The sequence below is a fragment of the Rissa tridactyla genome, chromosome Z (assembly GCF_028500815.1).
Source record: "Rissa tridactyla isolate bRisTri1 chromosome Z, bRisTri1.patW.cur.20221130, whole genome shotgun sequence".
In the NCBI taxonomy this organism is placed as follows: Eukaryota; Metazoa; Chordata; class Aves; order Charadriiformes; family Laridae; genus Rissa; species Rissa tridactyla.
In genome coordinates, this window is record NC_071497.1 from 43,535,018 (window position 1) to 43,554,136 (window position 19,119).

The following is a 19,119-nucleotide window of genomic DNA, read 5'->3' on the forward strand; positions in this document are numbered from 1 at the left end:
CAGGGGAAATGAAGCCTTGTTCATCAAGGAAGCAAGTCACCCTGAAGGCACAGTAAATAAAGCTGCATTACAGTGTCACCATTTTCCAGGACACACTTCCCTACCTCATGGATTTTACAACAGCAAAAGAGTCAACTTTAGTGGTGGTACTGGAGCTACCCCCACTTACATTGAGGGGGGATCAGACTGCCCTAGTCTTTTCTCTCATGTTGTTAACTTAATCACTTGTTAAACTGATTTCCTCCCTGCCATAAAGTAGTTTCAATTCTATTTACAAAGTGTGGCAATAGGAAAAATGAGGAAAGGGAGGCTGTACTTCATGATGCTACATACACAAGCAAAAATTAAGAGAAGAGAAACTGTCATAGTAGATAAAAGCATTGAGTCCACTCAAATACCATGAATATCTGCCTGAACACCAAAAGGATGTGGGCATGCAAGCAGATCTTTTGTATTATCTTCATGTGAGATCTATGAATAACCAGTGACATCCCACAGACTGGAAACAAAAATGTTTTACAGGTAATGCATGGCATGATACATAATCTGTTACCTCTTCTGTAGCAAAAAAAGAAGTTTCATGATGCAAATCATGCAGTCTAGGAAGAAGAAATCAGTGAAAACTGCAATTCAAATGACATTATGGGCAGAAAAGTAAGCCTGGATGTAAGCGATGTCTTGCTAAAGAGTCCACGCATTTCAAAAGATAACCCCAGTCATAGAAAAACTTAAACAGAGATTGACCTGTATTTTCATGAGCATCCAGAACTAACCAAAGCTGCAGTTTTTCCTAAAAAGAAGGAGTCTTTCTTTGCTAGAATAAAACTTACCTTCATCTTAAGCATTTTTTTTTTATTTAAAGGAAATTATGATGAATTGGAAAGGTGGTGTATTGCTTTCCCAAAGACAACCCATCTACCTCAACTGGTGTGCTAGAGAAATTTGCTACGTGCCCACATCCCAACAGAAGCTTGAGTATCCTAAAAGTTGGGCTGGGCTTTCCTCCAAAGCTGCAAAGCTGACTTGGGCTATGCTCTTGCCAACTACCAGCAAAAGCAAAAAGTTTCCCCTAATGGGATTCATTGTCCTTTGGGAAAAAGAAGGGCAGTAAAAATCCAATGCATGACACTAGACAAAACACATTACTACAGCATCATATGACACTGCTCTGCAGGACTTCTTAGGATAAGATTAAAATGGTGTACCTGTTACAAGATAATAGAGTCCTTCATGTTTTGTGTTTCCTTCGCTGGATTTTTTACGGCAATCTGATTTACCCTCTTGGGGTTTATTAATCTAATTTTTTGTTCATTGGTTGGTAAATTTACATATCTTGCCAAGTAAAAGCAATGAAGTTCATAAAAGCCTACCAATTTTTTCACCTGAGAGTCCTGCAAGTGAATGATCATGCTTCCTCTGAACATGCCCTTAAGAAGAACTCATGACTTAATTATCACCTTCGCTGTCACTTGGACTTCATCATGCTAAAATAAAGTTATGCAAGAGGTATCAATGATACCTTCCTCATCCTGCCCTCAGTGTTCACCCAACAAGAATTCTATCAAGACCAGATAGATACAAGGAAAATACAGAAAAGCGGGATTTGAGGAAAATAGACAGAGAAACACAGAGGAAGAAGAGACTCAGAAGAGTAAAAGAAAAGAAACTGATCAACCTCTTGTACTAGTTGAAGATTAAGCCATCAAAAAAACCTCTGACAAACACTGCCAGAACACAGATCCATCACTTAAACACACTTGTCACCCATCCAAATCTGACATTGCAATTCTAATCATAAAAACGTTTAACCAGAACCTCCCACTACAAGAAGCTCCAGAACTTGACATAACTTACAGTGTCATACAGAAATAAATTAGTGTATTACATCCTGTGGTAAGCCTCTGCCAGTGTAAAACAGCTCAGCGCTGCTGAAGTCAATGAATCTACCACAATTTACATCAGACAAGGATCTGAGTATGAGCACACAATCTATATAAAAAGATCAGAGTTGGTCCATTAAGGAACAAACCAAAAGGATGAAATTTGGGAAGAAGCAGTGGAATGAATTTATGATCTTTTCTTTCCTTCTCTTATTGCATCCCTTAAAAGAAAAGCAAGGGGAGCATGCTTTACATTGAGCTGGCGCTAGTCTCTTTATGGTGAATGACTTACGATTCCTAACTGAAAGAACCAAAAGAAATCACTGATTTTCCACAACCACACTTCGAGTAGGGACACAGAAGAAATTCTGGCTAAGTGCGACTAACTCAAAAAAATAACTGCTCTGCAATACATTTGTAAAAACACTCTCGGTACGGAACATGACAGTAAAGCAAATTTCATGCAGTTGGAAATCCTTGAAGGAAGAGTGGACAGATGTAATTTACCACAAGCAGGTCACGTTCCTCTTACACTTCCTTACTTGCTTAACAAGTCTGTTTTAAGTTAAGCCTTTGCAGCTATTTCATAGCAGAGAGAAAGAAAGCAGTATGATGACTGTAGCTGTACACTGTAAAGGGAAGTTGTTCTTCTGTTTAATTTAGAGGGAGGTTTGAAATAAAACCTCTCCCTAACTGAAGTCTATTTTTACCTTCTTCGCAACTACTCTACCTTGATATTACTTATCATCAAACATTAATACTCTAAAAGCTCTGACTTGCAGTGGGCGACACTGAGAAAAGTAATTTGCCTGCCTGTCCTTAAGAATATCCACCCTGTTCTTTAACTGAACATTTTTATTGTAGCACAGAAGAAAAACATCCTGACTCATGGCTGGCTGAAGTCACGTGAGGAGCTTGGAAGCTCCCGCTGCACACCACAGCAGAGCGCAGCACCGCCAGAGCCTGGCTGGATAGCACTCCGTCGGATCACACGTATCGGCTCACGAACAGCGATTGCCACCTCTAAACCAAACCCTCAGCTGCCTACAATACTATTCGCTCGATTATAATATAGCATTCTGCCTCTCCTTCAGTGAGTCATCAGTAAATAGTATTTGTTTTCAGGCCTTTAATTTCATCTCCCCTTTGTAAACTACTGATGAATTCTAATAAAGGCATTCAGAATCACACACCTACTGACGGCACATTGCAACCTACAATAACACGTTTATCTCAGCACACTCCAGCAGCTATTGAATAATGTCACACACTCATACTTCACCACTTCTGCAACATTCTGGAAATGATATTTTAAAATCCTATTGTAAAAGAGTTAACTCCTCCAAATAAGCTCTCCTTTAAGAGGGTGGTCTTCACTTCTGCTCTTCACACATATGAAAGACTATGGATACAAGCTGCCTAAGAGTCAGTAAAGCAACCTCTAGACTGCAAGAGCATCAAGAGAAAGCAGGTTTTGCTCTTTAAAGCAGTCTAGATTATTTTGTGCCTCAATACCTCAAAAAAAGGATTTCAGTCTAACTTTCAAATCTTTTCCTTAACCTGAAAAAAACTGGTCATGCCTTCCTAACTTACGTGATTTACTCTATTTCCTCGGGATTAATATGTGCTAAGGTATACTGCTCCATTTGGAGCTATAAGGACATGCTGGAAAACTAGCTCGCACTAGTCTTAACAACATAGATGCAAGTAAACAACACTGTAATTCAGCTTGAGAAGTATTTCTGTTGCCAGAAAACTCCCTTTATGGGAAACATATTTTCTTAACACTCCAAAAAATAAATCAATTATATGTTTAGCTCTGGTTCATACAGCTGAGAAAAAAGTTTTTAAAATTAATAAACATTCCCTGGTGAAATGGTTTTGAACTTTGGGAAAACTTTACACTCCGAGTTCATTTTTCACTAAATCTTTAGGGAAAAGGCAGTACACTCCAGAGACTGAACTGTCAATAGATAAACTACCATTTAATGACAGATCACGTATGTCCCTAGTCTACACTACTGTGAGAGCTGTATGGTAATATCGACAATTAAACACTGCAAAGTTCCCTAGTGCTGTATTTTCTTACAAACTCAAATGTCAGACCAAGTTCATCAAACTTAGGGACATTTTCAACACACCTGGGCTGATTTATGGTTATGCATCAAAATCATGCAAAATTTGTAAGCTTGACACAATACTTGATGAAACTTGGCAGATACAAATGGGTTTCATTTGCAGCCCCTCTGAAAGCAAATTTAAAATAATGCTCGAGGGGTGTGAACTCACATAGTCTGAAAAGGAAGCATAGAGCTACACAACGTTGCATATCAGGAATGCCACGTTTCAGACAGATGTAGGGACCAATGATATAATCTCCGCTCAACCAAGAAATCTTTCTACACAGGACCAAGCTCCACCTAGGAAGGAAACTCTAACAGCAAGCAATGAGTATGATACAGACACCTACAAGCGACATGTTCTCTTAAGATATATTTTGCTGTCTCCATCTGGTACCATCAGTGCCAGATTTCATGAGGCCAACCTCAAGACACAGAACTTCTACTGCTAAAAGAGCATGCCGTAAACCGGGAATGAGGCAGTGTGTCAAGTTAGTCCACTGTGGACTTACCTAGGATTCACCAGTTTTACAAACAGGTGCTCCACTCCTTGGCTGTCTGGTGTCTCCTGACAAATTCTGAGCAAGTGCTGTAGTTGTATTTTTTTTTTTGAGCAGTGAATCACTCTGTGAAAAACTGATTGCCGCTATCACAGGCTCCTTAAATCATCCTTGAGGGGTTTTTTTCCTCCCATTTAGAGTATTTAAACATGAGTCACAGAAGACTACAGGAGGTAGCTCTCCACGTGCAGTACAGTAGCTCTGGAGCTGACATAATCAACTCTGGGATCTTTCTTTACAGTCATGGACACATGTATTTTTTAAGCAAATCCTTCACTACCCATACCCAACATTGAGGTAGTGCACATTCAGGGCGATCTGTAACTCAGCATCTCACAGCCAAGGTCACAGATCAGAGTTACCTTCGAGAATTCCCTGTTCTTGATGTGAGGCTGCATCAACTGCCAGGAGACAGCGGGGCCCAGACATTGTGCTCCGTGCCAATATACTATGCTTATCCAATTAGTAGTATCCAATTAGTAGCACACAGTTGCTGCTGGGAATTGCTTCTCCAAAGCCATCATCCTGAACAACTAGTGACAACACACCAGCTTAAAGCAGGAGAAAGTGGGAATTCACTGGAGATCCCAATCTTGTTTTGGCACTGCAGGAGCAAATCCATACTCTTGCTTATGACTACAACTCCCTGGGAAATGGAAAGCCCACGGTTTGCCAGCCAACCTTAGTTCCCTCTTTACAGTATGCAAACACGAAGGCAAAAGTAAAAATAAATGAGTATGTCTGCAATGCAGAGTTTAAGGAAACAGCTACTATATTTGGAGGCAGGAAAAACCGAATATAATGCACCCTTGGGCTTACTTACGTTTCTGGTTTGGCTTCAAGGTGTTTGTTCTGTTCTCTTCAAATAGCACGCTACCAAATCAAGCAAAGTCTCAAGACATTACATGCAGCTTTCCAGATTTAAGATTCACGCCCTTGATGAGCTCCACCTTCGGAACCACTTTCCCCAAAACGCATGCAAAGCATCTTCTCCATTCGGAGACCTGTCCTCCACCTTTAGCTCCATGAGGTTCGTACATTTGATATTTCACCAAGACATCAATTTTTGACATTGCTCCAGAGGACAATTGGTAGCTACCGTCTAGCTTGTCCTTAGCAAAGATAGGATAGGTAGCATAGATAGTTTGGAAATGTTGATATTCCTTGATATAGTCAAAAAAAGTACCAGCTGGCCAGACAATAACCTATTTCTTCAGAAAGATATGTCTTAATCACTGACCTTATACTTCTCTACAAACTATGTTTCATCCAGTGTGTATGAAATCATCTCTTCAGACTGTTAGGAAGAGGCATAAATTCCTGTACAGTCCCCTTATAATATATACACTAAAAATCACACATTAAATAACATACAAAAGGGGAGTACCGAATGTGGCTTTTCATTAGTTCTCAACAGAAAGCAGACATAAGATTAATCTTTTTTTAAAAAAAATATTTGGCTCACAAGGAAGAAAGGGCATCTCAAAGGAATGAATAAATACAAATAAATCTATGTGACATTTCTTTCTCCTACAGAACCACCTAGTGCAGTGACTCTTCAAAGACTAGCAACACAACCACCCTCCTTCTCAGCACTTCCATACACCACCTCTGTAGCCGTCACTGGCCTTGATGCAAATGAGAATGACAAAACACCAGTTCCATAACAGCACAGTAAGATTGCTCCTAACCATCCTTTAGGTCCCCCAGTGAATTAAAACATTAAAGCACCTCAGTTGATGCCAAAACCTTTGAACTCTCTTCTTTCCAGGCTCCCATGCTCAGACAGGGACTTAGTGGAAGGGACATCTTAAATGAGTTGCATATGCTTCAGAGTTAGATAAGCACTTGTTGACATAAATGAGTATGCTTCACAACATTTTAAGTCTTTTTCCTATCTTCAGGTTTTTACATATATACCCTGACTCTCTGATTCAACATAAGAAATTCCCTCTGAGGTCAGTTTTCCCTCCCACATATATTATTTTCACTGTTTGACATTAATAGTTGTCTTTATTCAGTTTAAAACTACAGGCTCTTGGAATGTCACATACTCTGTTCAATCTGCTCCAATATTCACTGGATCATCGAGATATATGTCTGTACCTGCTGCACCTGAGACAGTGCATGCTGTCTCATTCACTGCACGCAATACACCTCATGCCAAATACAGATCAAAATGTAGTACTTCCAAACGATGGAGTGAAACTGCAAAACTTGATGCCATCTATCCAGGAAAATCCCTCTATATCCTGTTAATGCATTAAATTTGCTGAATAATTTGACTCCTGCCATCCCAAACAATATTCCACCTTCCATAGCCAGCAAAAATTTTCCTTCTTCTGTTTTTATTTAAGTCTTGAGAGCCTACATATGGTCATAATCTCTACCCTTTTTCTCTGCAATAACTTCATGGAGAACCCAATTGGTAGATGTTTTTCCATTCTTCAAATGATACCATCTGCTGCTGTGGTTCACAATTGATTTCCTAGCTTCTTTCCTTGACCACAGATCTGTGTCTTCTCCAAGCATATCTTGTCTTTTCGTGGAAGACATACATGAATACATCTTTATATTATGCTACTGAAGCATTCCAAAACCGTTATAGGTTGTCTTTTTGACTTTCCATGATATTGACTCTCTTGATGTTCACCACACTCTTCTAGGCCCGGAACAGGTTACCACCTTCTGTATCATCAGCCTTACTATTTATATTTAACATTAGCATTTTTCAGGTAGCATTTCAACAGCATTAAAATTGCTTCTTTGCTAAAGCCTTTCAGAGGCAGTCTTCACTCTTCCACATTTATGTGTTCTTCACAGTTCCCTATTCCACTTTCTTTTATCACATTTATTTCCATTCTGTTCTCTGTCTTGTACAGTCCATTTCTCCTCATTTTAATTGGCCAATCTTTTGAATTTATAGCTTCTTCCATCAGCATTCCTAAAAAAAGCACTTTCTCTTTACTTGAGGAATCCTGTTGTTCACTTAATATAAGTAGTTTCTTACTTGCACTGCATATATTAACATAATAATGTGTTTATTACACTTCCTGCACATTTGTCGGTATACAGAGTATTTCTAATACTCGTGCTGACTGTCACATTGCTGCCACTGTTTCCATAACTTTCCATGTTTCTGTACTTGGCCAGTTCGATTTTTGGGAAATTCTCTCTTACGATGCAGGGGGAGAATCAGAAGAGTGAAAGTGAGAAAAAAACCTCATGGGTTGAGATAAAGACAGTTTTAATAGGTAAAGAAAAAGCACGCACGCAAGCAAAGCAAAGCAAAACAAGGAATTCAATCACTGCCTCCCATGGGCAGGCAGGCGTTCAGCCATCCCCAGGAAAGCAGGGCTGCATCATGCATAATGGTTACTTGGGAAGACAAATGCCATCACTCTAAATGTCCCCCCCTTCCTTCTTCTTCCCCAGCTTTGTATACTGAGCATAACATCAGATGGTATGGAATATCCCTTTGGTCAGCTGGGGTCAGCTGTCCTGGCTGTGTCTCCTCGCAGCTTCTTGTGCCCTCCCAGCCTGCTCACTGCCAGAGCGGTGTGAGGAGCAGAAAAGGGTTTGGTGGCTTAGCAACAACCAAAAACACCAGTGTGCTGTCACACTCTTCTCATCCCAAGTCCAAAACATAGTACTACACCAGCTGCTAGCAAAAAACTAACTCTGCCCCAGATGAAACCATGACATCAACTTTAGTTAAAAACTTACTCATGGATGTCTTTATTGGTATACTTTAGGAAAAGATACTCTTTTGTAAGCATTAATTTTCCATTTTAACATCATTTCAAGTCTTAGATCACATTCTCTACCATTTTTCCTTCAAGCTAAGCTTTCGCCCTGCATTCACCTCTGTCACAAGGAGACATCTTTTGCTACAGTAGTCTTCAAATTTCTTCAGTATTTCTGCAAAGCTGCCTTCTCCTTACCCACCACTGCTTTCATAGCATTCTTCATTTACCTTTACAGCTTTTGACCCTGCCACTGCTTATGAGTAGAGTAATATTTTTCTGATCCGCCAGCCTGTTTCTCCTTACGGTTCTCACGACTACAGCACATCACTGCACGCGCCTTTCAGCACTCCTCCAACCTACGCACCTTTGCAGCACTCCCCCTGCCCCAGGGTGTGCGTGGTGAAGGCGACGTATTCACCTGCAATTATCCAAGCTCAAGCAGACATTTCAATGATACCTCCATTAGGACTCTCACCTCCTAAACCTTTTATTTCAGATATTCCCTGTGAAGTGCAAAACTGCTTCAAGTTAAACTGTGCAATACAAGTTGTAAGAACATGCAGAAGTGCTCTACACCAGGCAAAAACTATGCAGACAACCAGACCAAGCAAACAGAAGGAACAACTGCCCTGCCTCCATGCAAACAGGAATGTCCTCGAGCGTTGCAAGAAATGTTCAGGGCAGGGAAGATTGACAGAGTCATTCTTCCATTCACACCCACCACCAGAACAAGTGGTATCTATTTCTGCAGCTGTGACACCTGGGTCCAAATCCCCCAAGTGGCACAGGCTCCAGGCAACAAGACAGTGGCTGCACACAAACATGGTCCGGGATCTGCAGTGATATCTGCAGAAGTAGTCTCCAGCACTAGTATTTTTCTGTTTAGGGGCCTTGATGTCACATGTGGATTTGCACCAATTCAAAATGTTTGTAAATCTATTTGAATATAACCTGAAAAGTTTAAAATTTTGTGCATATGTACAAATATGTGTGCAATACACACTATTCAAAAGATACTTATATTGCTACCACTCTAAACTGTAAAATACTTCAGCATATGCTTAAGTACATTACATAGTCAGTCCCACAAAAACAACAGAACGGCTCCCAGCAGGAGGGTACAGTGTATGTGTTTACCAGGTGAAGATCACAGTATGCATAATGTGTTTGAAAACCTGTTTCTAAAATTTAGGAAGAGGCCAGACTGGATGGGGGGTAGGAGATTAACATGCAACAGACTATTCATCCACACAGCGGGGCGAGGGGGGCCGGGAAAAAATTTCACCTTCCTGAACTAGATCCATATTCACCAAATAGATTCATCTGTTTTTTTCTTTTAAAAAAAAAAAAAAAAAAAAAAGAAGACATGTCTGTGTGAGTGTCCTGGTTTGAGGGTAAAACAGAACCAACTTTCTGATCAGCAATTTTACTTCTTAGCTAGGCCTCTTCTAACTCTCTGAAATTAACAGCACGTTGTGTCGCAAACGGTTCGTTCGGAGTGATAGGACAGTTTGTGCCAAGGAATGGTACGCAGAGAGGCTCTTGCTTATACTTATTGCTATAACAACCAAGGGCAGCTAATTTCATCACTTGCCCCCGTGGAAGCGGAAAAGCACAGAGGGGTCCCACCTGCGGGGAGGAGCGGACAGGACAGGGGACCCAGAACTGACCGACAGGGGTATTCCATCCCATCTGCCCCAAGCTCAGTAAAAAAGCTGAGGGATCAAAGGGTCAGCTCTCTTTCTTCAATGGCAGATGTCCGAGGAGGACCCTGCCTGTTCATCTGCCTCTGATCCCGATCCGTGTGTTCCTGACTCTGTCTGTGGAATCCAGTTCCCACCCATCACTGAGTCCACTCTGGGACTTCCCTGGTGCCTGCCAGTGACATCATCCTGGGAGCTTAGTACGGTTTTGTATATACTGTATCTATTTCATTATTTTCCTTTTTATCTTATTATTAATATTTCATTAAAGTAGTTTAGTTCCTTCTAAACTTGTAAATCTCTTTATTTCTCCTCCTCCTCTCCATGTGCGAGAGGTTGAGGGGGTGGAGCATCTGTCGCCGGCCATTGGCCAATTTGGCCAAAACCACGGCAGTCAGGTAGAAGACCACAGATTTGGAAGAATCTCCAGTACCACATTCAATTCCTTCCTCTCCTAAGGGAATGTGATCCCAGTCTCTCAGAAGGTATTGTACTATAAAGAAATCTCAGAGAGGTCAGTCTCAACCTTACCTGCTTGTGCTGTTTTAATTTTTGCCAGAATTGAACACTCAGTGGAAGAGGAGCAGAATCCAGCTGTCTCACTACACAAATAAGCGTCACAGTCGCTTAGCTAAACAGTCTGTCCTGCTCTCTGACCCAAAAGCACATTTTAATACTCCATGCCAAGTAAGGCAACTCAGACAGGAAGAACCCAGGCAAGCCCACATCTGTACACCATACAGGACAATAGTTAAGATGCTGACATGCAAGACCTTGGTTCAGACCCATGCTCTGCTTCAAGCAGAGCAGCTCCCCACATGCATTGCTGAAATGGTTCATCTGGGACCACACAAACATCTTACCTCACAGCGTGACCCTGCTAGCTAAAAGGACAGTCTTGCTTTTTCCACTCATCCCAGTAAAATAAGTCCCCAAGGTTTTCTTATACTCAGTGGAGAGAGAAGAGGATGCCTCCATTGGGTAATTTGCAGTAGGAACCTAATATAGCCTCCTGAATCACTTCCTCTGGAGAAGCCAGCTCTCCATTGCTGGCCGGAGAGCAGCCAGCTGAGTTAAGTGCCTTTGCTGCACTGTTCATTGGTACAGAGTTGCCAGATTTTAAATGCTGAAGCCTGGGACAGTCCCAGACATGACTGGCAAGTCCAGTGCATGATACCCGTAGCACATGCTGTAAAAAGTCTCCAAGTTCATGCCCAGTTAACTCTGACATGCCCAGTATGTGCACATGATTTATCTGTGTGTGCTCGCTGTGCCATCTGGCATTCAGAAAATCAGACAGTTGTTACAAAAGAATGGGAAAAGTCACGTCCAATACACTTTTCATATGGAATTCCACATCTGATAGTGCAATATGGGACATCCGCGCTTCACAGGATATCTGCTGAATACAGCCTTAATTATTTTTACATGTATGGTTAGGCAATAAAAAAGGTAAAAACAATTTTGTTTAAATCTAAAACTGGAAGATTTCTTTTGGCTCAGCTGTCAAGAGGAACAACAGCCCAACTAGAGCTCTGTCGACAGACTCTTCCATAAAGAGTTCAGAAGTGCTGCCATTTTGCTGCTTTTCTGTTTCAGTAATGGGCTGACTTTGATTAATACATTGCCCCTCTGTTACTTATACATCAGACAACTATATACAGTGAACCATATATCCTCTATGGATCCAGCACAAGCTCCTGTAGTGACTGCGGCTGCTACTGTTTTGCATATGGAGGTGCAGGTTTATTTCAATACAGAATTACCTAAACCTTTGTAAAAGACCCCCGTGAAATGCTCAACTTCCTCTTGCCTCAACATATTTAGTCTTCACACAGTAAGAAAACGCTTGAGATCCAAGAAAAGCTGCAAGTCAAAAACACATCAAATAATGGAGCAACAGGCCCCTTCTCTTCCAAACTTAAAACAGGCAGCAAAATGCTTGAATCAAAGTTCTTGTCATCCTTCGCATGTGTCCTCTAAACTACTCTACTCTGGTGAAACGCTAATTCCATCCAGTTTTGACAGTGACTTAAACAAGGCCAGAAACTCAGCCTCTGCTTCCCCCTGAAATAAAAGGCATCTAAGTACCTCACTGGATCATGACCAGCAGGCTTATTAGCAAAAGGTTGGTTGAAATCACACAATTCAGAGATTACGATCTCTTAAACTGCTTCTGAAAATGCCTTGGGCCTGCCTTGTTCCACTTTCTCTTATTTCTGAAAAAAAAAAAAAAAAAACTCATTTCTTCAGGCCTTGTCTAGGAACCAAAGCATATTGACCTGAAATCTGATCTTCAAGAATGTATGCTACCAATGACAACACAAGCCAGAAACAAGAATAGCTGAATTGGTATTAAATATATTTAAACTTCAGCTATAACTTCTGTCGATGATCAACACTCAAGGCAGGTCATTTTCTTCCAGGAAAATCAAAAAAAATTGCATATTCACAACAGAATTTCCATGGCATGGCTCCTTTCCCATAAGTCCATTATGATTATGCAATGTTATGGTTAATAGTATCTATTATTAAGATAAGATATTAAGATAAAAAACAGGATCTCCATATGCATATTTCAGGAGGGGGAGTAGTTTGGTTTGCTTTATGCAGTTTCTGAAAGTATAGGCTTACAATCGAACAGGAATTAAGGTGCATCCTGATTATATTTGATTTTAATAGCAGCTATGTGCCTACATACATTTGCATGAAGAGATCTTAGCAAACGCAAACGGCATCCAGTAACGGAGTGTATTCATATCCCAGGCAGCACAGGCATGTGGCTTTCAAACCTCTATGAACGTATTTCTCCCTCTGAACTGCAAGTAAATTAATTAATTTATACAATCTGTGTTTCACTTTCTGAAGAACAGGTTTCAAAGAGATGTTTTTCATATGTAACAAACTAAATATACATCTAACATCAAAAAGCATTGAGACAGTTTTAGAGTTCTCTGCTCTGTTTTTTGTCTTTTATTACTCTTCATTACCTAACAGTAATCCTTGGGCAAGGATATTTGAATGGCCACCTTCATTGACTTATTGTTAGACATTCTTGCAGTGACAGATGACAAAGAGGGAAGAGAGAGAGAACTGTAATCCAAAAAGAATGGGGGATTGTTGGGGAGGGGGGGTGTCCCTCTTACTTTAAAACAAAATCCAAAATGGAGAAATAAGGCCCTTGTTTAGTTATGTAAAAGATTTTGCTTTACAATGATTTGGGATCTAGAATCTTGCTAAGCTACTTTCTCCCTTACACTGTCAGCATAAAAATAATAAAGAAAAAATAGAACCTGAGAAATCTGGAAAATGCCATCCTAACGATATCGCAGGCTGGACTACTGGGCCCTCTGTCTTCTCATTAGTATGGAAAGAAGCAGAAGCTTCTTGAAAACAGCGTATTCAAGACCAAATCCCTGAATTCATACAAATGGCTTTCATTTTAGTATCTAAATCCCAAACCTCTCTTAAAACTCCCGAGTGACCAGGCACACAGAGGGAGAGGCGGTGATCTGCCAGCCCAACCCTGCCCAAGGCAGCCGGAAGGATGCTGCCCTCCTCCAGCAGGAGCCAGAGACAGCCCCCGTGGAGACCCCGCGGAGCCCTGGCAGTCCCCATCAACCGGCAGGACAAGGACCAAAACGAGACATGCGGAAGGTTTCCTGGGAGCAAAAAAAGAATGCCAGTATATGCAAAACCCAATGCTTCGTGATGTTTGGAGTATTTTTAGAGTCTAGAAATTAGAAAACTGATTTTTAGAACGTTTGCTTTCAACTCGCCTTAACCAATTACCAGATTTTTAAATGAAGATTTTTTTTTTTAAAAAAGGACAAATTCCTAAAAGCAGCTATTATATCACCACTGTCCAAAAGCCCTTTAACAATTCGTAGCCTGTTGCCTCATGTTTTATTGTACAGTTTCAAGTCACCAGAAATAACTTTTCAATCCAGCCAAGCCATGCAACGCTGCACAGCCAAGAGTTGTTTTGAGAAGGAAAGGGCTGGGGGGATTGAGGAGCTTTGTAGACAGTTTTATATTATATTAAATCTACAACAACCTAGAAATCTAAAACGAAAGAGACCCAAAATACCAACAGCTCTGAGCTTCACATGAATTTAAACATGGCTTTTTTTTTTAGCACAAGCTCACATGACTTGTTAAATAATTCACTCTATAAATTACTTATCCTGTCTTATTTATTAACAATTCTAGAGTGCTTTATATAACTGCATTAGAAATTTATTTTGTGGTTTTGAAATGTACGCAATACACAATCACCTCTCTTTTAATAGGCAAGAGCTTAAAAGTCACCTACTATTTTGTTGGCAAGCAGACCTTCCTGAAATACACCAATTAATTTCAAACCCCATTCACCTGAATAATCATAAGTCAACATATTAATGACTTGGTACCAGAACTGAGAAACTAGGCCAGGAATATACTTGCCCTGCAAGAAGACACTTTGAAATCAAAGTCTTTGAAGAGTCATAAACACTGAGATATACTAACAGTACATTTTACTTAATGAGAGAATATAAAAAGTCCTGAACGCTTTAAAAATGACTCATTTACCATCCTATTAATATTTTCACTTGAGTGATCTCACCAGCGACAACTTATTTGTTATTGTGCCTACAATGCATGGATTTAACAATACTTATATGCTCATTTTGCTTCCACCATTCTTGGTCCTTGGCTCTTAATGTGAGCTTCAAGGACTAAGATCATGATTTTAATGCAAGATCTCACTCTGGAGTTACAATTTATCTCTAAGAATATCAAAAATACCAAACAATTATTATGATTAAACTCTGTTACGATAAGCCATTTTAGCACTGGCACATGCTTTCCAGATAAAGACCAGCCCACGTCAGCACCCTAGCCAATTGGACAAACCCAAAATCTTGTTAGAGACAGAATTTTCAAAATCTTCTATTCACCTTAATAGAAAACCATGCAAAAACAACGAGGAAGGAAAGAGTGAGGAAGATGACTAAGAAAAGCACCAGGCATAAACACCCTTATGCCTTCCCACACCAAGTTTCAGCAGCTGGCCCTCCCAGGGCTGATGGAGAAGTGCTCTGGGTGTCTTTCTGCTGCTCTCAGTAGATTTGGATGGGGTATCCGGTCAGGAATCAAGAAATAGCTGGGCTGGGAGGAGAGGGTTTATGAAGCTCTACACCGCGATTTACCTACGGGCTGAAGCAGAGCCAAAGCACCTGGCCATCAGGTGGCAGAGGGTGCCCGATGGGTGGGACCGCAGCTCTTGTTATTCCTACCAGAGCCAATCACCCAAGCCTTCTCTCCCACCTATCCATGCCAAGGGGAAACCCTCGCTGCCCACTCACATCCTGCCACCCTGGGCGCCATCCACCTGGCCTGTGGCCAACCCTCTGCACCACCACGGGTGCCACACGCCCACCCAAACTGTGCCATTAGCCCAGCACTCCTGGCACACATGGCCCAGGTCAGGACCTTGACTCAGCCCATGTGCCCTGGGCACCTGTGGCTGCTTTTGCCTAGGACTGAGGGATCCACTCCCATCAGGAGCAGGACATATGCAACAAATGAGGATTGGTTTCAACAGACACTCAGGAAATACATGGGAATAAATTACTAGAAATTAATTGCCTTGTGCTCGTCTCACTCTTATTTATACCAAGAGTGATTCCACCAGAGACCAATGGAATTGTGCTCCTGTATCTACCGAACACGTAAAATAAAAATCAGGCCTGAAGCTTCCCAAGTAAAATTCCATGCCCCTGCTTCTTAAACCTGTTTCTTAGCTAGAATAAAGCAAGATGTGCAGTGTTAAAAAATGTTCCCACAGTCTGTATCTACCATATTAGAACCACTTCCCTACATATCTGCTGTTTACTCAGCTCCCACAATGAAATATGAAATAACGTGACAGCTACTGCAGTCCAATTTTTAATTTATGCCTATAAACTAATTAAAGGGCCTCTGTGTTTTATGTTAAAAGTACGCATGAAAAGACCACCTTAAATACGTGCAACAGCATCTCCTGAGAAATCCATGACTCAAAATTATTTTTAGATCACCAAACACAACAACATGCAATGTCACAGAATGATACAGTAAAAACTGAAAAGACCTGTAAAGCCAAGGATGCTCAAAAAACACAGGCAAATGAAAACCAAAGGCATCAATGCAAAATGACTAGACATGTTTTAAGTCAATCATGGCTGGAATACATATTTACATATATGTTTTCTCCCCTGGCCTTTTAAATTATAGGGGGAAATTGCTCTGTTACCTCCAAATTGAAAGTACTGGATAATAAGGCTAGCAAAACCTATGAAAATGAGCCAAGATGCATCGTTCAAAGCAATTTCTTTTTTTTAATGAAGCAATCCACAGAATATTAAACAAACATCTGAAACAATAACTGCTGTAACAACTCAGAAAGACTGTTTCTTCATCATAGGTCCTAAAAACCTACCAAAGGTAGGCCATATATGAGTAGTAAAAATGAATGCCTCCAGCTTTTTCCCCAAACACATGCGGGGAAATGCAGCAAATTGACTTCTGCAAACTGCAGAAAGGTAGCCCAAAGGCTAGAATTTATTCTAAAATCATAGTATTTCACGGTATTTCTATATTCTTGCTAAAAGAAACTGAAACAGAGAAGAAGGATGGAGAATGTAAAGAGTGAGAAAACTGTATAGATTTTGGGGAAAACAGTCGGGTATCTTTTACATTAAAAATGACACAGGAAACAATTCAGGAACAACAGGGACTGGGAAATACGGCAATGGACCAAAAAAGCTTTGGAAGGTGTTTTTTTTCCCCCAGAACTCTCATCTACAAGTCCAGTATCCAAAATTTTTTGCTCAGCAAGAGCCTTTGCAGCTTTTCTCTGTCAACGTATGTGGACACCACAGAGCTGTGAAACGACGCAGGATTGAACACGAACAGCTACAGAACTCCCTCACTGAATATCATCTGCAGGCAAACGAGGGTGGAAGCAACGCATGGGTAAGAGAAAAAAAAAAAAAAAACACAACTTTTTGCACGTTCCTCACTATTAATGACGGTTTCCTAATCCTCCAGCACTTGCTGAGAGGCAGCACAAGGCTCATTCCTCTGCAGACTCAGTATTTTCTCCTTCCAGCCACCTTACTGAGAAGGGTAAAGCAGTCTCGCATGCCTATGGCCAGGGCAGGGAATATAGTTTGCGGTCCCTTCCACCAGAATCTGCCACATCCCCTCTTTTTTTTCCTTTCCTTTTTCTTGTTTTGGGGTTTTTTTAATAGAAAAAAAAAAGAGTACAGGAGACATCTGGGGGAGCAGGGGGTAGCCACCCAGCAAAACTCCCGGTTCGCAGGAAGAAACTGAGGGAGGGAAAGTAAAAAAAATAAATAGAATAAACCCCACCAGCAGCCCTTGCAGACCTCTGCCGCCGCAGCGGTGAGGACGAGGGGGGTCCAGGCGCTGCGCGGCCCCCAGCGGCGGCGGGGGCCGGGGGCGGCTCCGCGGGGCTCCCGCCCGCTCCCCGGGAACCGCACCGGGGGCAATTAGGATTCATCATCGAAATGGGCTCGCGGCGGCATCTCTGGGAAGTCGCCTCCCAACTAAATCACGCCGGGCTCCCAGGCTCCCAGCCGCCCCATCTGCCCGCCCGGCAAGCGCCCTCCGCCGCGGGGCACGCTCCCCCCCGCCGCCCGCCACCCTCTCCCGCAGCCTCCCCAGCCTGCTCCGTCCCGCCGCCCGGGCCGTACTCACATCTCGGTGACATTGTCGCCCTCGGCGCTCCGTTGCGGCACGGGGAAGGAGGAGATGCCCGGCGCCGGCTCCGCGCACCAGATCCGCCAGGAGCTGCAGCGGCAGGACGCGGGGCAGCCCAGCGCGCCCCGCCAGCAGCCCAGCACCAGCCAGCACAAGCCCCACAGCCCGGCCAGGCCGGGCCCCGGCCTCCGCCGCCAGGACACCATCGCCGCCCCCGCTCACTCCAGCGCTGCCCCGACGGCCTCCTCCTCGCTCCCGCAGGCTGCGCAGCCTTCCGCGCCGCGGGCGGGCACCCCGCGGCCGGGGCTCACATGGGCGCGCCGCCGCCGCCGCAGCCGCACCGCAGCCGGGGGGGGGGGGGGGGGGGGGGGTGCTCGGCGGGGCGGCGGGAGCCCGGAGCCGAGCGCTGCGGCGGGAGCGGGGCGGAGGAGGGCGAGAGCGGGGCCGGCGGCGCGGCGCGGCACCTGCCCTCGGCCCCGCGGGCGGGCGGAGAGCGGCGCCGCCTGCCCCCGCGGCGGCTCCGCGGTGATGCTGCAAAAGGCGCGGAGCGGCGGGGGCAGGTGGCGGAGGCTGCGCTCCTACCTGCGGGGGCTCGGGCGGCCCCTGTCCGCCGGAGGGAGGGAAGGGCGGGCGGGGAGGGAGGGAGGCGCAGCCCGCGGCGGCGGCAGGGCTCGGGGCGCCGTGCTCGCCGCCTCTACGCACCGTCTCCTCCTCCTCCCTCCAGCTGATAATAAAGCGGCCCCGTCTCCTGCTCCAGCCCAAGCCGGGGAGCTGCCGGCAAAGTGACGTGGGGCTGACGCAGAGAGGGGCAGAAACTCCACAAAATGAGCCTGAAATCCAAAAAAAAAAAAAAAAAGACAAAAGCAACAAGGGAGGGAGGGAGGAGGGGGGAGGGGGAGAGAAGGGAGGGTGCCGGAGAGCAGATACCAATAGGCAGTTTGCGGCTGAGCCTTCAGACGCACACGCACATCACATACACACACACGCACACACACGCATATCCACGCGTGCCCCCGCGCCCCGCGGGATGGGGAGTGCCCCGCCGCGGGTGCGGGCTGTCAGTCGCGGCGGGCGGAGCGGGACACCTTGCCGAGGGCCACTGGGCATCCCCGCCGGGGCGGGATCTCGCCATCGGGTGATAAACAGGGATGTTTATCCCGGACCCCCGTCAGGCGACGGATGAGCGACCCCAAAACGCTTCGTTCTTTCCCCAGAACGCCTTGCCGTTCCCCTAACAGCTCCGCGGCGGGGATGTTTTGCGTGTCCCCGGCACCCATCACCCGCCGCGGGTGCGGGTTTTCCGCAGCGGTGCCGGTGCGCGGAGCCAGCCGCAGTGCCCGCCGCTGGGCGCTCCGCCG

The 19,119-nt window shown here is 43.9% G+C and overlaps 1 protein-coding gene across 8 annotated transcripts in view; it reads right to left on the reverse strand.

Annotated features, from left to right (window-relative positions):
* Nucleotides 1-18,096, reverse strand: part of NTRK2 (neurotrophic receptor tyrosine kinase 2) — a 210,892-nt gene extending 192,796 nt beyond the window's left edge. For 3 of the 8 annotated variants that reach the window (XM_054185016.1, XM_054185015.1, XM_054185017.1), the window contains exon 1: nucleotides 17,759-18,096. In XM_054185016.1, the coding sequence (XP_054040991.1) occupies nucleotides 17,759-17,967 (209 nt within the window). In that variant the 5' untranslated portion in view covers nucleotides 17,968-18,096. The remainder of the gene's footprint in view (nucleotides 1-17,758) is intronic. The other 5 variants (XR_008463732.1, XM_054185018.1, XM_054185019.1 and 2 more) reach the window with 3 other exon arrangements.
* Nucleotides 18,097-19,119: the final 1,023 nt, after the last annotated feature.